The sequence below is a fragment of the Leuciscus leuciscus genome (genome assembly GCF_965113295.1).
Source record: "Leuciscus leuciscus genome assembly, chromosome: 23".
NCBI lineage: Eukaryota > Metazoa > Chordata > Actinopteri > Cypriniformes > Leuciscidae > Leuciscus > Leuciscus leuciscus.
Genome location: NC_138747.1, coordinates 10,793,531 through 10,812,113, shown reverse-complemented (window position 1 = coordinate 10,812,113; position 18,583 = coordinate 10,793,531). Strand labels below are relative to the sequence as shown.

Genomic DNA, 18,583 nt, shown 5'->3' with positions numbered 1-18,583 from the left:
TAAGAAATGAATGAATCATACGCAGTATATGATGACTGCATATAAGTCTGCAATTTCACCTTTTGTAAAAAAAAATAATAAAAAAATAAAGGTCCCGCCCAGATTTTGGTTGCAGTATTACGTACATTTGATGAAGGCTTTTTGTCATATTCAGCGTTTATGGAATAGATACGCTTGCTTATGTTGTTGAGTATGTATACTGGGTTTAGATAAGCTTAATAATAAGAACATTAGCAAACCTTTCACAGGCTTTTTTTTTTCCATTAATATGTGTGAATGTAGCGCCATCTGTCGGTCATGTTTGCAGGGGAACGGAGAGACGAACTATAAATCTAATGTGAACAAATGAAACCTTACTGTAAAATGTTACCCACGTTTCTTATTTATTTTGATTGTGGAGGGGGCAGTTGGAATCTGTGTGTAAAGAAAACATTTTGCCCAGCAAGTCTCATATTTGCATAGTTTCAAAGGCACTTTCTTGTATAATGGTCTAAAAACAAATCCAATGAAAACAGTGGGCAAACTGCTCACATTATGTATTCTTCAATTAACATCATTAGAATTACATTGGAATAAGGATAATACCATCTGATCATTTGCCTGAGTTCAAGTTAATATTACACAGGCAAATTCAACAAATAGGATGTGATCTTGTATAAATCTTGTTAACCATGAATTAAAATGTGAGCAAAGTTATTTAACAATATTGCACGATGTGTTGTGCATAAGAATTGGCAAACATTACAGACAAAGAAAAACACCAACAACGTAATACAGAGGACATAAATATTATTTCCCATTAGAAAAATAAAAGCATTTGCTAAAAAGGCACGTATTCAAAACATTTGCAAAAGTAGCAATTCCTTCTCTCAATGCATTTAACCACTAACTTCCAGTGTTTTGAATGATAAGAATAAAACTCCATTATATAGATGTCCATGGAGTCATTATTTACACCTACTCCTCATTAAGAGGCAAATAATTGCTGGAAAACATGTAGTCCACTTTAAGTCCACCAGCTTTTCTGGCAGTCTAGATTAGGCAACCTGAGATGGACGTTTGGCATATTTTGAGTGATAACAGCGGTCGCTTCACCACCTTGCTCGCTCCAGCTCCAGTCCCTGTCACCACAGCTCACACTTCTGCTTGGGGTTCATGGGTGAGTTTGCCTTGCAGCCAAAGTGCTCGGAGAACTCATGGGAATTGGAGATGGTGCCAATGACCCGGAAACGTGATGGACTGTGGGGGTCAGTGATAACGCCCTCGTGAGAGCTTTCAGGTGTCCGAACTGAACACCACACCTACAAAAAAGGAAACAAAGAGACCAATAGGATATAACCAGATAGTGTTGTTTGTCTGTGCAAAAGTCACAGATAAAAGTGACTGCCATGATGTGTTGTGGGTATTAAAGTTTAAAATTTAATAATTTGTATTTATATTTTATTTTTATTCAAATGTTTATTTTTAATCTTTTCAAATTAGTTTAATTGTCATTAGTTTTTACTCCATTGATGTTAGTTCTTAGTTTGTTTTTTTTGTTTCAGTACTAGTTTTGATTTAATTTTTTAGAATTTTAGGGCTGAAAAATGGGCTAATTCAAAATGTTGTTTCAAATCGTTTAATGCTGTTAAATTTCTCATCATCTGCAGCTGCATATTGTTTAATATAGGCAAGTTTTAAAGATTAGAAGTATTATAATATACAATATGTAAAAAACAAAAATTTTAACATTTTACAATAAGGTTCCATTTGTTTAAATTAGTTCACATGAAAAAGAATATTTTATGCCTAATAATGACAAATAATTCTAAAGCATTTGTTAATGTTAACTTCAACATTCTCTCTCTGACATGAACTAAGCGTGAACAGTTGTATTCTTATGAAATAATGTTAACAAAGATTAATACTGTAACCAATGTATTGTACCAACCTTATTGTAAAATGTTACCAAATTAGATATTTCATGATACAATATTTTAATTTTTTATTTTAGATGGCTTGAGTCATGAAAATTAATTTAAGTTTTTCCAGTTATTTATTTATTTATTTTACAGTTAACAGTCAAGTTGCTCTCTTGTTGCATTTTTATGTTTAACACAGGTTATGTATTATAATATTGATGCATTATAATATTTAATGTAATAAATTAAATCATATTTTATGCCTAAAATAATATACATTTTTTTCATTTTAAATAATGAGTCATAAAAATTTCTTTTAGTTACACTTTTTTTACAGTTAACCAAAATATTTTTATTTGTTGCTTATTGAGCCAAAAGGAGCCCCTATAAAAAAAAATATAGAGATATTCTAATCCCTAAAGCATGGGGTCCCACCTTTAAAATATGTCTGCAACATTTATATGAAAATACAGAATTTTTTTGCCAGTTCTTTTTGTCCGTCAGGCGAATATTATTAAGTCCAAGTAATAGCATAGGCTATGCACACCTCACTTCAACAATCCACATCAGAAGTAAATCTTCAAATCAAACTATGAGGAAAAGAAATATTGATTCTTGCCCAAGCAAACCAATCGTTCAAAAGCAGAGAAAAAAGACTTTGAAGTGCAAAGGTTGTGGGCAGTAAAACAACTAAACCCTTTAAAACAAGTGTAACTTCACAGATAACATTCAAAGCAAACATTTTTGAGGCACAAACCTGAGCAAATCCCACAAAGAACAGCTGATGATTGGTCATTCCAAGGGCAGGCAGGGTGGCCTCCTCACCATTCTTCTCGATCCAGTTTACATAAGCCTGCAAAGCAAGTGTGATAACATTAGTCCGCTAATAATTCTGCATGCTACACTGCATGCTGAGATCACAAATAAACAGTGCCCTCGTGTCAACCGTTATTTTCCTCTCCATCTGAGAGGTTAACGCAGGGTCTTCTCCGGCCATATGCTTTGCTCGTCTGCTCAGTAACCTATGACTTTTCAGCCAACGGAAAGAATCCGAGCGGCTGGAGGTAGAGCGGCCCATTCCGAGCCACCTGTTGCACTGCGAGGCTTTTCAGTGAGACAGGATCACGACGGTCCCAAAGCTATCAAAGCCGGCAACGAGAGACGTATAGAGATCGTAATGCCTTTCGTATCAGATTCTCATACGTCATTCGCCGTAGCTGTTGTCGTGTTATGGAAAGTAACCACTGGCGTCTCATCTCTTTATAACTCTCTGATGAACCAAACAAATCTGTTGATTGAATTAAATCGATTTAAATTCTAGTTCCTGCAAAGTCTTGTTCCACAACAGGATCTTCACAAACCTTATAAGCAGCCCTCAGGCCTCCGTTGTCAGCAATATTTTCTCCCAAAGTGTGTTTCCCGTTCAGAGGTTCTTTATTTATACTGTAGTTGCTGTACTGCTCCACCATGCACTGGGTCTGGAGTTTAAAAGCGTCCACTGAAGAATTTTGCCACCACGAACGCAAATTCCCATCCTTATCATACTCTCTTCCTGTAGGACATGTTTAAAACACTGTGTTATAACACACACATATTGATAAATGGTCACATACACATTACAGCATTATAGTTCTGTAATAAAAGCTGATGCAAGTATTTATCAATAATTTGACAGTATTACAAATCATACAGGACAATACAATTATATTACATTATAAATGATTTTTTTTTTATTAGATGTATATATCAATATTAATAAAATATTAAAGCATTGAAGCATGACTAATATTTAACATGTTCACCACAACATAGGAAAGTAGGAAATACTTTTCCACAACTTTTTGTATTTTCTTTTTTCAAGTTTTTAGTATTGATAATACAAATAATGTAAAAAGAATTTTAGATTTTTTATGTTATTAATTACTAATAATACTTGCTAGACTGAGGTTCTAAAAACTGATTGATAGTGAGACACATATATTGATGGTCTAATATTTATTTAATACTTTTTTATTAGTAATTTAATACTCATTTAATGATGTGTGAGACATATTCACTATTACCAGCCACTCAGGTATACAGTTTCTCCTGTGGTTCTGTAACTCTGTAATAATGAATCAGTGACTCTTCAGAAAGTGACTGACTGTTACATACTGAAGACCCTAACCATCTGATCGAGGGAAAATTTAGAGAGAATAATTTAGTTACCTTGATCGTCAAAGGCATGGGTGAGCTCATGCCCCATAACCACTCCTATACCACCGAAATTCATTGCTCTAGAAAACAACAGATACACAATAGGATGAGATAAGTGATGTAACGTCCGCCTCTTTCTTAAAACCCAAGCAAGAGGTTAAATAAGCTGGAGAGGTTTAGTTAGTGGGAGACTCTTACTTTGGCCAAGCATGGTTATAAAAGGGAGCCTGCAGAATGCCTGCTGGAAGTACCATCTCATTCTTTGTTGGGTTGTAGTAGGCATTAACTGTTGGTGGAGTCATACTCCATCTGTACGCGGAGAGAAAAGCAAGAAAGAAAAACATAATGACTTGACTGTTCACTGGCATACACATAAAATGACATTGGGGTCGTTTTAAACAAACTGTGTATCTGTACGCAGAGAGAAACATACTGACTTGACTGTACATACTATAATAGTATATAAATAATACTAAAATAACACTGGTAAAAGATGACAATTTTCATTTTTGGGTGAACTATCCCTTTAAGAGATGTGTGTCAGAGCATCAGCTTGTGTGCGAGTTGGACTGATACTCACTGATCTCTGTTGGGGATTTTTCTCAACTGATCAGCCGTCACTCGTGCAGAGAAGTTGTAATAATTCATGACGTTTTGAAAGTAAAGCTCTGAAACAACATCAAACTGATACACAGTTTGAGGGGCCGAGATTTTAGTTCAGACACTCTACTACATTAAAGACATTTTTCCATGAACCAAAACCAAACAGAAATTAACAAAATGTATACATACATCATTAAACACCTTGTCCAGTTCTTTGGGGTTCATAATAAATTTTGGATAACCAACCATGTTGTATATTGCATCTGCCTAGATAAGAAAAAGGAAATACATATTTTAAGTGACATTATAAGAGCGTAGTTTAGGCTTCAACACCAGGTGGCATTACAGAGCATCAACAAGCATAAAAACCTTTATGTAGGGATTTTTGCAGTATAATGGATTGGATTTATTTGTATGATTTCTTGGATAAAAGAGCACTCTGGTTAAAATAGTGTCTCTGATATTCTGGTAGTTATATTCGACCTTTAAAGTATCTCTATGGGATATTTTTAGCCATTTTTATTGTCCACCAGGCAAAAAAAATTATGAAAATGATAAACATTCACCATTTCTTAGACTAATGCCAATTCAAAAAGTCTGACACATTAGATAGGTGTTGATTTCAGCAAGATCCATCCCTGTGGGCAAAAGTGGTGGAAAACATTTTGGATCGTGTTGTCGGTTCCCACCTTTTCTTTGGCAGCTTTTTTTGTCTCGGGATCCATCCATCCGGCAGTCTTCAGACTGTCTTTAAAGGCCCATTTGATCTCTGAGACCATTTCTTCAACCTGACAAAAACATCAGGAGAGAATATAGTTTAAAGGCCTGGAGGAGAAGACAAGGGATGGCATGCAAAACATCACAAGATACTCACAAAAGCTTTGCTGTCTTCTGAAAAAGTAGCTTTGACAAAGAGCGCCCCGAGAGCAAAGCCCAGGGCGCTGTCCGTGTCGCTGACGCAAAGTTTCCAGCGTGGCGTGCAGCTCTGGAAAACACAAAGGTGATATCTAAACAACCAGCATCCTCGATAATCTTCTCAATGTGACATCTCACAAACAATCTACAGAACATCCAGACTTGAACTTCTGCAGCTACACAAAGTCTAGTTTCCATGTGCGCAACAGGGGAATTAGCATTTGAAGAAATTATCTAAAATGTGCATGTAACAAGGTAAACAGAAGGGTTTTTTTTCCACTTCATCAGCGAAACACGACATTACATTGTTGTCCTAGAGGTTCCTTGAATATGACGCCCATATGCGGGCAGCAACAGGACGTGTCTTGTCACCCATTCAACTTCCCATCGCTTGTTTAGAAACGGAGGCTCTAGAGATAACGGCTTACAACTCACAATGAAAGACTTTGTGGGTAAAATGGAGTTTTGGTTTTTAAAGGAAATGAGACATTAAGTGAAAATGTCTGTGAAACAATGATACATGTTCCTGAATGAATATAAAGTTCAAAAGAACAGCATTTAAAAGAACAAAATGCAATGAGAGTGAAGGGTGACCATGGGTGACCCTTGATGTGAACCATATATATACACACGTATATTCGCTTAAATAAGCCTAAATTAAATCTGTTCATCATATAAAAGCAATTGAGTATCTTCAGGAAATTTGGACTAAATCGCTCAATTATGGATTAGTTTTACGATCTCGTTTAAACTTTTTGAAGCGTCAAAGTGGTAGTTGTATAGCTGTCAATGTAGGGACAGAAAGCTCGCAGATTTCATCAACAAAATTCTTAATTTGTGTTCCGAAGATGAACGAAAGTCTTAAGAGTTTGGAACGACATGAGGGTGAGTAATTAATGACAGAATTTGAATTTTTAGGTGAACTAACTATTTAAGTCATATTATAGTAACTTTAAAGGGATAGTTCAGACAAAATTGAAAATTCTGTGATCCAGGTTTGGAATGACAAGAAGGTGAATAAATGATGACAGCAGATGTGAAGATTATCAGTAGCCGCGTTTCCATTACAGATTTGCGCAAATGTTTTGCGCTATTATCTAAATATCGATAAAAAACTATTGCGAAATGACGGCGTTTCCATTAACCGATGTTATGCGACTAAAACGTCTTTTTTTCTCTCGCGATAAGTCATTCCAAAAATCACGGCAACGGACGTTGGTTATAATATCACAGCCACCGCATTAGACATTATTATTATTATTAATGGAAGGAGACGTGGCGTGTTATCCAAGCATTAATGGCAGGGAAAGACCCCCGAACGACACATATAAGGAGTTTCTGGGTGTTTCGCCCTCATTTCTGCTCCGATTGTGGCATTTCTTTGAGATTTAGAATCCAGTATTCCTATAGGCTAATTATTGTTTCTTTTATGAATTTAATAAATAATTCTGTCTCGTGTTCTGTCCAAATGATCCATGTAGGCAACTTTTGTGTCTATTTGTTTTTCCTTTTTTAACCCCTAATTGAAAAACGAAAAATGAACGGTTGTTGTCTTCTTAAAACAAGTTGAACACCAAAATTTTAATTTGAACTGGCTACACACAACTGCTGTGCTTTATTTATGACTTTTTGCCCCTTTATTAAACATTTAAAATATTCACAAATTAATATGGAAAACATGTCGATTTTACTGGTTTTCTAAGGCCAAATTAGAAACTGGAATTGATGTATTTCCCGCAGTGCTGAATGAGAAGAGCCATTAATATAATTAATAAACTATTGTTTTCTAAGTGTCGGCTAAAATCACATCTCCATCTCCGCTGTTATCAGATGCGCTTTTAGAGAGAAATGCAACTTTCATACGGATTAGCCTACATAATCAGAAGGTATTAGCTTTCGATTCGAATTTGTTCGTTTTAAAGTGGACATTTCAAGCTTTAGCCTACACAGGCTATATTTTGTTTCAGTTCTCGCGCCCCAGTTTACGGAGATCATGTGCGTCTGATTGTTTCTTTTATTTTACAAAAGCACAGCATTTTCTTGTTATTGTGAGTTTACACAAATAAAAGTGGTTGAGAATAATGTATTATTATTTTCTGTCTGACCAGAAATGATAGAGTATAAGTTGTTTCCACTGTTGATAGGAAAATGCAAGTGTTTGCGGCCGCGCCTCCGTGTCATGCAGTGCGCGCTCCACGCTCAGCTTTGTTCCTTTTTTGCATAAAAGCCTCTTCTAAATATAGCCTATTAAATGTTATAATAAAATAATATAAAATAATTATTATTTGCGTAGCTATACATGGACTTCAAACACACTGCGTCTTCTAAGTCAGGTGACTGTAAATGCGCAAAAACTGTTTCCATTGCAGTTTTGCGAAATATTCATTTTTCGAATTGCCTGAAAAACCACCTCATGAGAGCGTAAAAACTTTTTTGCGATAAATGGGAGTTTTTGCGAAATTGACGTGTTTCCATTAAGCGTATTTTCAATTCGCAATTTCAATTTGCGCAATTTGAAGGGTAATGGAAACGCGGCTAGTGAACAATGGCTTATTTTTTGTATTTTAAGCTGCCATGCGACTTCAAGAGCTTTGGAATCCAGCACAGACATTACATGGATTACTTTAACAATACATTTATGGTGCTATTTGTCATTTTTGGGCTTTGACAGCTCCATGTCATATTTCACTTTCATTGTATGACAGAAAGCGGAGTCAACATTTATGTTCCTCAGAAGAAAGAAAGTCCTACAGGTTTGGAATGGCATGAGGTTGAGTAAATGATGACAGGAAGTTTCATTTTTGGTTGAACTATCACTTTAAATGCAATAATAAAAGCAATAGAGACACTAAAATACCAAGTTGTGCTGAAGGTGACCGTCCTTATGGACCCTCTCTTTATCTCTTATCATAACCCATCACGCATACACACATCGCCCAAGGCTCAGTCTTTGGTTTGTTATTTCAGCCTGACCCCAGCGGAAAGTGAGGCCAGGACAACAGGATCTCCTCCCGATAAGAGTCTATATAACCAGGCTCCCTGCAGAACAACACACCGCCTCTCTCCATACACACCAACTCTGATACCAGTAGAGAAAATGAAAAGACGGAGAGCAGAGGAGAGAGGACAAGGGCAACTGATCACATTTCCCTCTATTGCCTTTCATGCTGACTAAGCACACTGACTAGTTTAATATTTGGGTAATTTAGTTTTAGAATATAAAATTATTTTTGCATCAAATGATCCTTGCAAGAGGAAGAATCAGTGTAGGGGAATAGTTCACCCCCCAAAATTAATAACATTTACTTATCTTTACTCAGTCCAAGTGTTTCTAATCCTGTATTATTATTATTATTATTATTACACAATATCCAATGTATAATATGTTCTCTTCTATATATGAACTGTGTGGTGTATACTGTCAGGCTCAATAAATAATTAAAAGCACCATACCAAATATATTTTATACAACTACACTACCATTCAAAAGTTTGGGGTATGTAAAATTTTGTAATGTTGTTGTAATGTTTGAACAAATTATTTTTGTAATATTGTGAATCATTAATGCAATTTAAAATAAATATTTTAAAATGTAATATAATTTAAATCTAATTTATTCCTGTAATTATTTCAGCATCATTACTACAGTCTTACTACAGTCTTCAGTGTCACATGATCCTTCAGAAATCATTTGAATGATTTGGTGCTTTAGATACATTTCTTGTTATCATCAATGCTGAAAACAGATGTGCTGCTAAAAAAAAAAAATTTGTGGAAACTTTTTTGTGGAAAATAGATACATTCTATTTTTTGATAAATAGAAAAACAGCATTTATTTTAAATATATTTTTTAATAAAAGTATTTACTGTCACTTTTGACCAATTTAAGGGTCCTTGCTGAATATAAGTATTAATTTTGTCAATAAAATGAATAATATCCTTTAAATCTCAACTATAGGAAAATTAAATAATGTATGATAGGTAGGGAAACAGAAAAAGAAAGGTAAATGTGAAAAACATGACTTTGTTATATGATATTTGAAGGATCATTCATGACTCTTTCAGTGACAGCGGTGCCTTGGGCTGACAGATGGCAGCTTTGATCTTTGTTTCTCACCTTCTTGGTGCCGTACATGACTTCAAGGAAGCGCTGCTCCGCATCTTGGAACCTCTGGTCTAAGATGGACACCATTTTCCGCACCACTTTCATGATCATGTAGTTATTCAAGACACTGGGGGAGACACATTAACTTTGATCTTAGCTAACAGACAATTTCACAAAGGAGAATGTGATTTTTCTACAGGTCTGTACATATACCCATTTTCCACCAACACGGTTCCGGTGCGAGATCCCGGGGCGGAGAAATGCTGCTGCTGTCTAGTTGAGCAATCTAATAACATTGCTCTTTATATCTAAATATAAAACTATGCTCGCGAAAGAGACCCAATGTGCGAGAGAGAGAGAGAGAGTGAATCAACGATTTCAGTTTCAATTTATCTCTGAAAGTTAATGCAAGCTGCCGGTTCACTAGAATCACTCCCGGTACTGTGAACGGCAAAACAGAAGAGCTGCACTGCTTGCACAAACAATGCGCAATGTTTTTTTAGATGGGTTATAGTCAAGTGATCAACACTTTACGTCAGCGTGTGGCCGGTTTGCGACAGGCTCCTGGCCGAGAACAGGCTCTGGCTTCGAACCATTCTGTTGGAAAAGGGGTAATGGTCTCGCCTACAAAACCACACAGCCTAGCTGGCTAACTCTGGCTAATGTTGGTTTACCTCTTGTTGGCGTTGCTGATGAGCTCAGAGACTTGCTGGAGGTATTCTTTAGCGTATACAACCACCGGTTCAGAGTCATTTAGGGCAACAGGGGCGAACACTGCAGAGAGGAAAGGAATCCAATCTACTGCCGGTGCCAACGTCTAAAGCACAGACACAAACACAAACACATGACTGATATCCCAGCTCACATCCAAAACATAATTTGACTTATGAAAGAATCCTTTATATGTCTTCAGCAGAGTAAATGTTCTGAAATTGTTACTCCCATTTTAATAATCACAACATTTGAGAACATGTTGAGTGGTTTTGTTTCAGGAGGACCCAGATTTTCAACTGGACACCATAACAACTTCACAACCATATGAAACATTATTAACATGACGTACTACTGGTCAAAAGTTTTGGGTCAGTATGATTTTTTTTTTTTTTTTTTAATAAATGAATACGTTATTCAGTAAGGATGTGTTAAATTGATCCAAAAAAATGCAGTAAAGACTTTGTCACAAAAAATCTATTTCAAATAAATACTGAATTCTATTTATCAAAAAAATCTAATAAAAAATGTCTCATGGTAAAATTCAGCTTTGCCATTACAGGAATAAATTACATTTTAAAATACTAGTGCAAAATGCCCGTGCAAAATCAGTTTTTGTGTGTGTTTTTAGTAATTGTTGGTTTGGTGCCCGTGAAAGAGACTGTGAACGCATTGAATTCAGGGAGCAGGCTAGGTTACTACAAATGATGGCTGTGAATAAACTATAATATTCAGAAGTAAACAGTGTAGCTGACTGAGTGTTTATGAATACCACAACCTTCTAAGTGCTAGTGCAAAATGCCCGTGCAAAATCAGTTTTTGAGTGTGTTTTTAGTAATTGTTGGTTTGGTGTGTTTGAGTGCTCATTGTTACAATTACACACATATTTGTGCATGGTAGAAAGCACACAGTGAACTCCGAGAAAACGCTATGCTTGAGGAAGCTTGTGAATAGGCTACTACAAATGATGCCCGTGAAAGAGACTGTGAACACATTGAATAGGATATGTTTAGTTGGTGAATAGCATAGGCGTAGTTACACAGTAGCGATAACTTTAAGCGCACCAGAATGAAATATAATATTCAGAAGTAAACAGCATAGCTGACTTACAGATTCTGTTAACATCCACAAATGAATAAGCGCGTCGATTCAGGGAGCAGTGCAAAGTGCCCGTGCAAAATCAGTTTTTGTGAGCTGATCGCCGTCAAAAAAGTTCAGGAGATATTTCTTAGTGATGGCTGATTTCAACAGTTTCAATATGATAGCATTTTGAAAAAAAAGTGTCATGAATTTATTGCATTTTTGGGGGAAAATAATCCGTTTTTATAATAGATCTTTGAAAATCCAAATCTGGATTTGAATTTTATATGATATTATAACCTTAAGATACTATGTGAAAGTTTTAAACAGAAAATAGTGTTTTTCATCTTGCCACTTTCTTGGTAAAGAAAACACATTTTTACTCAAATTAATCAAAATGGATTTATCACATTCTGGAACCAAACTATAATATTCAGAAGGAACCAAACTATAATATTCAGAAGTAAACAGTGTAGCTGGCAGATGTCAGAATGTTTATTTTTAAACCACAACCTTTAAAAAATGATATATTTAACAATATCTTTAGCATTTCTCATCCAAACAACGTCAAACTTGGCGCTGCACTTACTCGTGACCGTAGCGAGACACCTGTCAAGTTTGAAATCCATCGGACTAACGGTTCGAGAGATATGTGGTTAACAGACATACACACACACAGACAGACAGACGTTTCTGTAATTTATAGATAGATATTACAACAGAAACCAGTTAATTTAAATTGTAAAAAATATTTCACAGTAATACTGATTTACAGTATTTTCAATTGTTTTACATGAGAGACTACTTTCAAAATCATGAAAAAATCTTAATGACCACAAACTTTTAAATGGTAGTAGACGCTGAACAGAAAAACAGATAACTTTTAATATTTTTTCTGTACAAAACAATTTGTAATCGGTATAAATGTTTATCAATTGTCAGGCAACCTGCTCATGTTAGCATCCGGCTAATTTAACTCATTTAACCAAGTGGCAGAGTTAAGTCTGCAACAGCAAAATTATATATTTTGTCCTCATTTGTAATATTTTTCAATCATTACTATGCATTTAATTATTAGCCTTTCCATTTACGACCCTATCAGAACAGACCTGTGACCATTTTAGGGCCATGACCCACCAGTAAAGAACCACAGATTTCAGTAGTAGAGTAACCACGCAGTACTCACAGCTAACTCTTTGGCTTGGATTTTATGGTAAATTTTCATCTCGTCACGTCGATTTTCCTGAGGGACCGTGATGTTTGCCAGGGCCGTTTCAAAGTCTATGATCTCCAGCATCATCTTTTGAGAGGTCTCCTCTGATCCGCCCAAAAGAATCCCGAGCTCCACCAAGAAGTTCAAATATCCTTTTAAATACTAAAGAAGGAATAACAACACAAGCTGTAGACCACGGCAAAACACTACCAACGTTCATGAACAATATTGGGTCTCTTTGTTTACCTTTTCATTGGCTGTCTTATTGAGATAGTATTCCCTAGAGGGAAGTCCCAATCCTGACTGATCCACCTGTGGAAAAACGGGACTCAAGCTGAGCTACAGTGACATGCATCATGATAAATAGCATGATATAATATATTCTGACAGCTATTATAAATCAAAATATGGTATCTAGAACAGTGAGGAGTTTCCCTAGACATTTAAGAATCCATGTTATGGTGATAAAAAAAACATATCCATAAGTGTTCCCACCTGGATGATGTTGCTGTTGGAGCTTTTTGAGTCTGTGCTGACAAAAACAGTGAAAAAGGGGGAGGTTCGGAAGTTGGCTGACACAGTCCGTAAAACCTCCTGGAAGTTATCTTTCTCCCACGGGTCTTTCAAGCCCCAACCTCCTGTCTGGAAAAACAACGTTCGGTTATTAAGAATTATATCCCAGAATAATAGAAAAGGCAGGTTTTCATTGAGGCTGATATATTTACAACAGATCTTTTGAGTTTCATATTGTTAAATAAGGTGACTGGGTTTATTCATGTATCTAAGGTCACCTGATTGATGAGATCCTGAAGTGGTTTTGCCCCAAGCTCTTCGATTTTGCTCTCGTTCATACAAGCTTGGTAATACCACTGGGCTTTTTCCTCCGCTTTGGTCAGGCTCTTCATGCTGGTATTCTCTGAATTCAACAAATGAAGAAAAATTCAATTTCAAGAACCTTTAAAGCGAAGTGAAACGAAGCCTATAAGTTGGTAAGAGCCTTTCAGGATGGAACTTCATTACTGCTTTTTTTATACAGCAGAGCCCAAAAGTCTGAGACCCCATTGAAAATCCAGGATTAAAAATCCAATTAAGAACATAAGAGGACGTCATAAAAATGGTAAGTTGTTTCATATACAGTATATCAGGCCATACTTTGTGGCTGTGATCTCCCTGAACTGTGTTTCTTACCTAATAAGTTCTTCATGATGGCCATGTTGTGTTCCCACAGGTTGCTGAAAGGACCCCAGCGGGACTTGCCCTCAGGCAGTGGGTTTTTCCTCACCCAGCCCCCACATGCAAAGTTGTAGAAATCCTGGCAGGGGTCCACCGACCGATCGAGGGACCCCATAACTGTACTTGCCACACTAACACAAGGCTCTGACAGGCACATTCCCGGATGAGCTGTTAAAAACAATACAAGTATATAAATATACTGCTGTATCCATTACAATATATGCCTTATATCATTTTGTGCCAAAAAGATTAGAAAGTCTTCCCGATGTCTCTTTCACTCAGCATATCTTACACTAGGGTAATCATAAATGAAGTGCAGTACTGGCTCAATGCATGATAAAACTAAAATATACATCCCCACTGCAATTACATGAAAAAGTAAATCAAAAAAAGTTAAAGCTTGGGATTTTGGGGTGCTACACTTTCGGTGTAGTACCTCATACTGCATTTAAGCTGCACATCATAAATATGCTTTGAATGTCTCTTTGAGGAAGATCCCAGGACATGAGCCCATCTGGAACTATTCACTTATCAGTGGCTAATGCCAAAATGTGGTTTCTGAGAAAAGGACCGTATCTTTTCAGAATCCTGATCAAATGGCCATGCAATGAGTTTCCAGCAGTGTATGGCAATTAGTCATTTGCAACCACCAATAGTCACGCTTTAATTGTGAAAAGGCAATTAAAGCGTGACCCTTATGTCCACGCTTTAATTTCACGTGACCCTTAAACATCTTATGTTAAGAAAACAATGTATAAGCATGCACTACTTTGTTTTCACTTTGGCTTTGAGGCTGGGCATGAGTCCACTGAATGAGGTTATGCAACTACAGTATTAAGTTTAATATTGAAAATAATTATGCACTGGTTTTATTTGGCTTGTGGAGAATGCAGCTACAACAGATTCATTGTAAGCTCTTCTAAGAAAAACATTTGGCCCAAAAAGATGTGTCCCTAGCTCCTAATCTGGAGAGATAAGGCCAAGAAACTATAGGCCTGACAGAGGATGAGGAAATTAGAGGTAAACAGTCTGGCAAAAAGTCGTTGTTCTTTTATACAGTGATTTGTCATGCTTGGGCAACAGTGGATGGCTGAATAGCAGGAAGTGGCATTCAGTTCAATTGAAAATAATAACTTTGAGCTGCAATAAAAGTGAGTAAATGCTTCTTATATGAGGTCCAGAGCATATAGAGTCCTACTACATATAAAAAAGTATGTACTCTGATAAATAAAACAGGAAGGACTATTTTATGCAAATGCTGATTTTACTTAGGTATTTATATTTAAATTTAAATGTATTGTTATGAAATCTCATAACAACTGCAGGTTTGTATGGAAAAAGCAGACTTTTCAAATAATATCATATACACATTATACATTGTTATATAATTATTATAAACACATTTAATTAAAATATACTTATATAAAGTAATATATATAGTGAAAGGATCTAGTCACTCACATTCTTTATAGCGCAGACCCAAAGACACGATGCAGATGAACAAGGCCACGGACAGAGCGCACACGATGACCACTAGTTTCCTCTCAACATGGGTTTTCTCCGCCCAGCACCGGAGACCAAGACCACGCTGCAGCCCGACCTGATAATCACATACATAATCAGAGAATAAAGGTTAAGACTGAAATAAATATCCCTTCAGATCAGCAATGATACATAGATGACGCAAATAACACTGAAACCTGTTCCAAAGGAGTGATCATGGTGCAGGTTTTATATAATATTTAATGGGAAAATGATATATGATCATGTCCAACAACAATATTAAACTTTGGTGGGACCAAATATCATTGTCTTTCTGCTCCAAACCAAAACACAGATCATATTTCCCACCTCAAAAAATGACGACTGAGAGGATGATCCCCTATGAGCTATGAGCTTCAAATTTCTGCTTTTAAACCCTGTGGAAAGCTGGCCTGCTTTCCTTTCATTGTAAGTGTGTTACTGTAACCACAATTATTTTCTGTGGTAATCGACAGCATAGCACAGATGCCGTCCACAGAGAATAACTGGTATTGAACCAGGAACAGCAGGAACAGTTATCAACATCGGGTTAAGCATTAAATACTTTGAAGAGAAACTAACCCACAAAACACAGTGATAAACTTCCTACTTTCTAGGAAAGGCTCTCTTCTAGGAAAGACTGCCAAGTCTGAATACTGTACTGCCAAACAGTGCAATTCAAAACCTAACCGCTGGAAAGATTCATAACTAGATCTTTTTAATATCTCAAATGCTTTTCTCAGACAGTAATTACATCAAATGAAGCCTTTAGCATTGAAATTCGCACGTCTCCTTTAGTTTCAGAAGATCTCAATAACCTAAACTGTAGGTTTAGATACCAAAGTCAAAAGAATTTCACTGTATACCTCCTATGCAAAATTATCAAGACCATACTATCCACATTATAGACATATTTACAGTTCAAAAGTTTGGGTTCAATGTGCTATGAACTTCAAGCTTTAAACTTTCCTCTGATTGATTCTCTTTTCATTTAGATTCTGTACTGATCAAATAAGGCTTGAGGATTTCATAATTGATCAGCTCTTGGCAGAAGAGGTGCAAGAGAAACTTAATAAATGATCTCTGTAATATCAATCAGATTAAGTCCTACTGAGCTCACAGAGTTCAAAAGTCACTTTTAGTGGCCAACTGCCCAGCTGTGCAATTACTCAGCTTAGTTTGGATGCATGCCAGGTAACATGCATGTTCGTATGTTTTGTGTGGCTTCAATGAGTCCTAATGCCAAACTAGGGTCGCTCTCCAAAAGAGAGAGCAGAGGGAGAAAGTAAAACAAAGAGAGTGAAATGTTTTCAATAAAGGTACCCAGAACATTTAATACTCTCGATGATCCAGAGAAAATGTTTTAGGAACGGTCAAAGGATAATGAATTTCTGGTTCGAGAAACAAAAGACCAGAACATATTTGGACTTCCACTTGTTTAACTTCGAAATGAAAAGGTTACTAAATATATACATATTACTGATATTTTTATTTTTATTTTATTTTAAATTGTAATAATATTTCACAATATTGCAATATTCGCCGAATTTATAATCAAATAAATTCCTTCCAAATCATTTGTTGATCTTGTTTAACTATCATTATGTCAAGTACAATTTATAATTTCTAAATGTTCATGCACATTATTTTACTTGAGCTAGCATTTGTATTGACTTTTACAAAAAAAAAGAAAAAAAAGGTGTACTTATTAAATGTAAACAGAAGTGTAAGGCGTATTCACACAACACAAATAGAAGAAACACTTCTGGGGAAAAAAGCTTTTAACAGTATAAGAAGAAAGTTGTATACAACAGAGCTAACTCACAGCGGATGTTTGAAATGAAAGCACAAGGAAGTAACTTGGTAAAGAATCAAGCAAACGGATCTGTAGTTTTTCCAATATACATACATCAAGAAGCATAAGTTACAAAAAAAAGTTAAAGAAAATTAACTCTCACCGGCATGGTAGAGGTGTGGTAGATCACATCGGAGTCGGTGTCCAGCAGCTCCTCTTCATCCAGTGTGGCCCGTTTGTAACTAGACATCTGAAAGGTCAAATGAAGAATAGATTCCCTCAGTGATTCCATAACTAAACCAAATCTCCTCTTCCGAGGGTGTTTCAGCAGCTTTTGGGAATCCTGGGAATGTTTACTCTCGTGAGTTCCATCAGGAGAAGGTTGTGAAGCTAGTTGTCCCCAAGGACTAGAGGAGGCTCTCTCTCTTCTGATCTGTGTGTGAATGGGGTTTCCTCTTCCACCCCCTGCTTTCACCTCCTCCCAAGCCAAATTTACAACCCCCCAACGTCAGCTACACCAAGGAAATGAGCTCCAAAGCATGGTCAGCTCGGTCTTCACAACAAACGTGTTGGGAGATTTTAAAACTCAGCTTTCCTTAGCGCAGCCCTCCTAGTTAGGAATCCTAAACAAGGGATTCATGGGAAGCTTGACTCCTTCCAGCCTGCGACAACACTAGCGTCACCATAAAGGCAGGAACTTGTGAAAAACAGGAAGAAGAGAGGACCTTGGTGAACATACGTGAGGGTGTGTGAGTATACGCATGTAAGAGAGAATGTGTGCATTCCACAATGGGCTTTCATTTAGAACTGGGAGGAAACTGTTAGAGGTGAGTTCCCACCCTCTTTCAATCCAACCAATAGGACTTTCTAGGACAGAGGGCGGGACTTGTACAAGGTCACGCCCATTATATGTTCTTCAGCAGCCTAGATTAGAATAGTCACTCAGTCTGACAGTCAGATATTGCTGTCCCAGTCAGAACTCATATATATATATATATATATATATACATACACATACACATATATACACATACATACATATATATACACATATATATATACATACATATACATACATATATATACACATATATATATATATATACATACATATACATATACGCATGTGTATTTTTTTTTTGGTTAATTTTCATATATGCTTTAGGATAAAAAAAAATCTTTCTGAAGATATGTTGTGACATTACTGAGAGCATATTTAAATTAAATACTAAAGAAATATATAAATATTCATAAATATACAAATATTTTACATTATTACATCAAATCACCACATTATTATTTTAATATTA

The 18,583-nt window shown here is 36.2% G+C and overlaps 1 protein-coding gene across 2 annotated transcripts; it reads right to left on the bottom strand.

Annotated features, from left to right (window-relative positions):
- Positions 1 to 364: 364 nt before the first annotated feature.
- Positions 365 to 18,066, bottom strand: ece1 (endothelin converting enzyme 1). Of its 2 annotated transcripts, XM_082155020.1 has the most exons (18): positions 17,437 to 18,061; positions 15,419 to 15,557; positions 13,913 to 14,125; positions 13,516 to 13,640; positions 13,220 to 13,366; positions 12,971 to 13,036; positions 12,698 to 12,886; positions 10,395 to 10,537; positions 9,733 to 9,847; positions 5,575 to 5,685; positions 5,390 to 5,488; positions 4,890 to 4,967; positions 4,678 to 4,781; positions 4,296 to 4,406; positions 4,110 to 4,177; positions 3,263 to 3,453; positions 2,659 to 2,754; positions 365 to 1,301 (listed from the first exon to the last, which is right to left on the bottom strand). In XM_082155020.1, the coding sequence occupies exons 1-18, from the start codon at positions 17,563 to 17,565 to the stop codon at positions 1,125 to 1,127; spliced, it is 2,301 nt and encodes a 766-aa protein (XP_082011146.1). In that variant the 5' UTR covers positions 17,566 to 18,061; the 3' UTR covers positions 365 to 1,124. The 2 variants fall into 2 exon arrangements, with proteins under 2 accessions (XP_082011146.1, XP_082011147.1); XM_082155021.1 differs by lacking the exons at positions 365 to 1,301; positions 2,659 to 2,754 and adding an exon at positions 2,761 to 3,189 and having other exon boundaries at positions 17,437 to 18,066.
- Between the last annotated feature and the right edge of the window lie 517 nt (positions 18,067 to 18,583).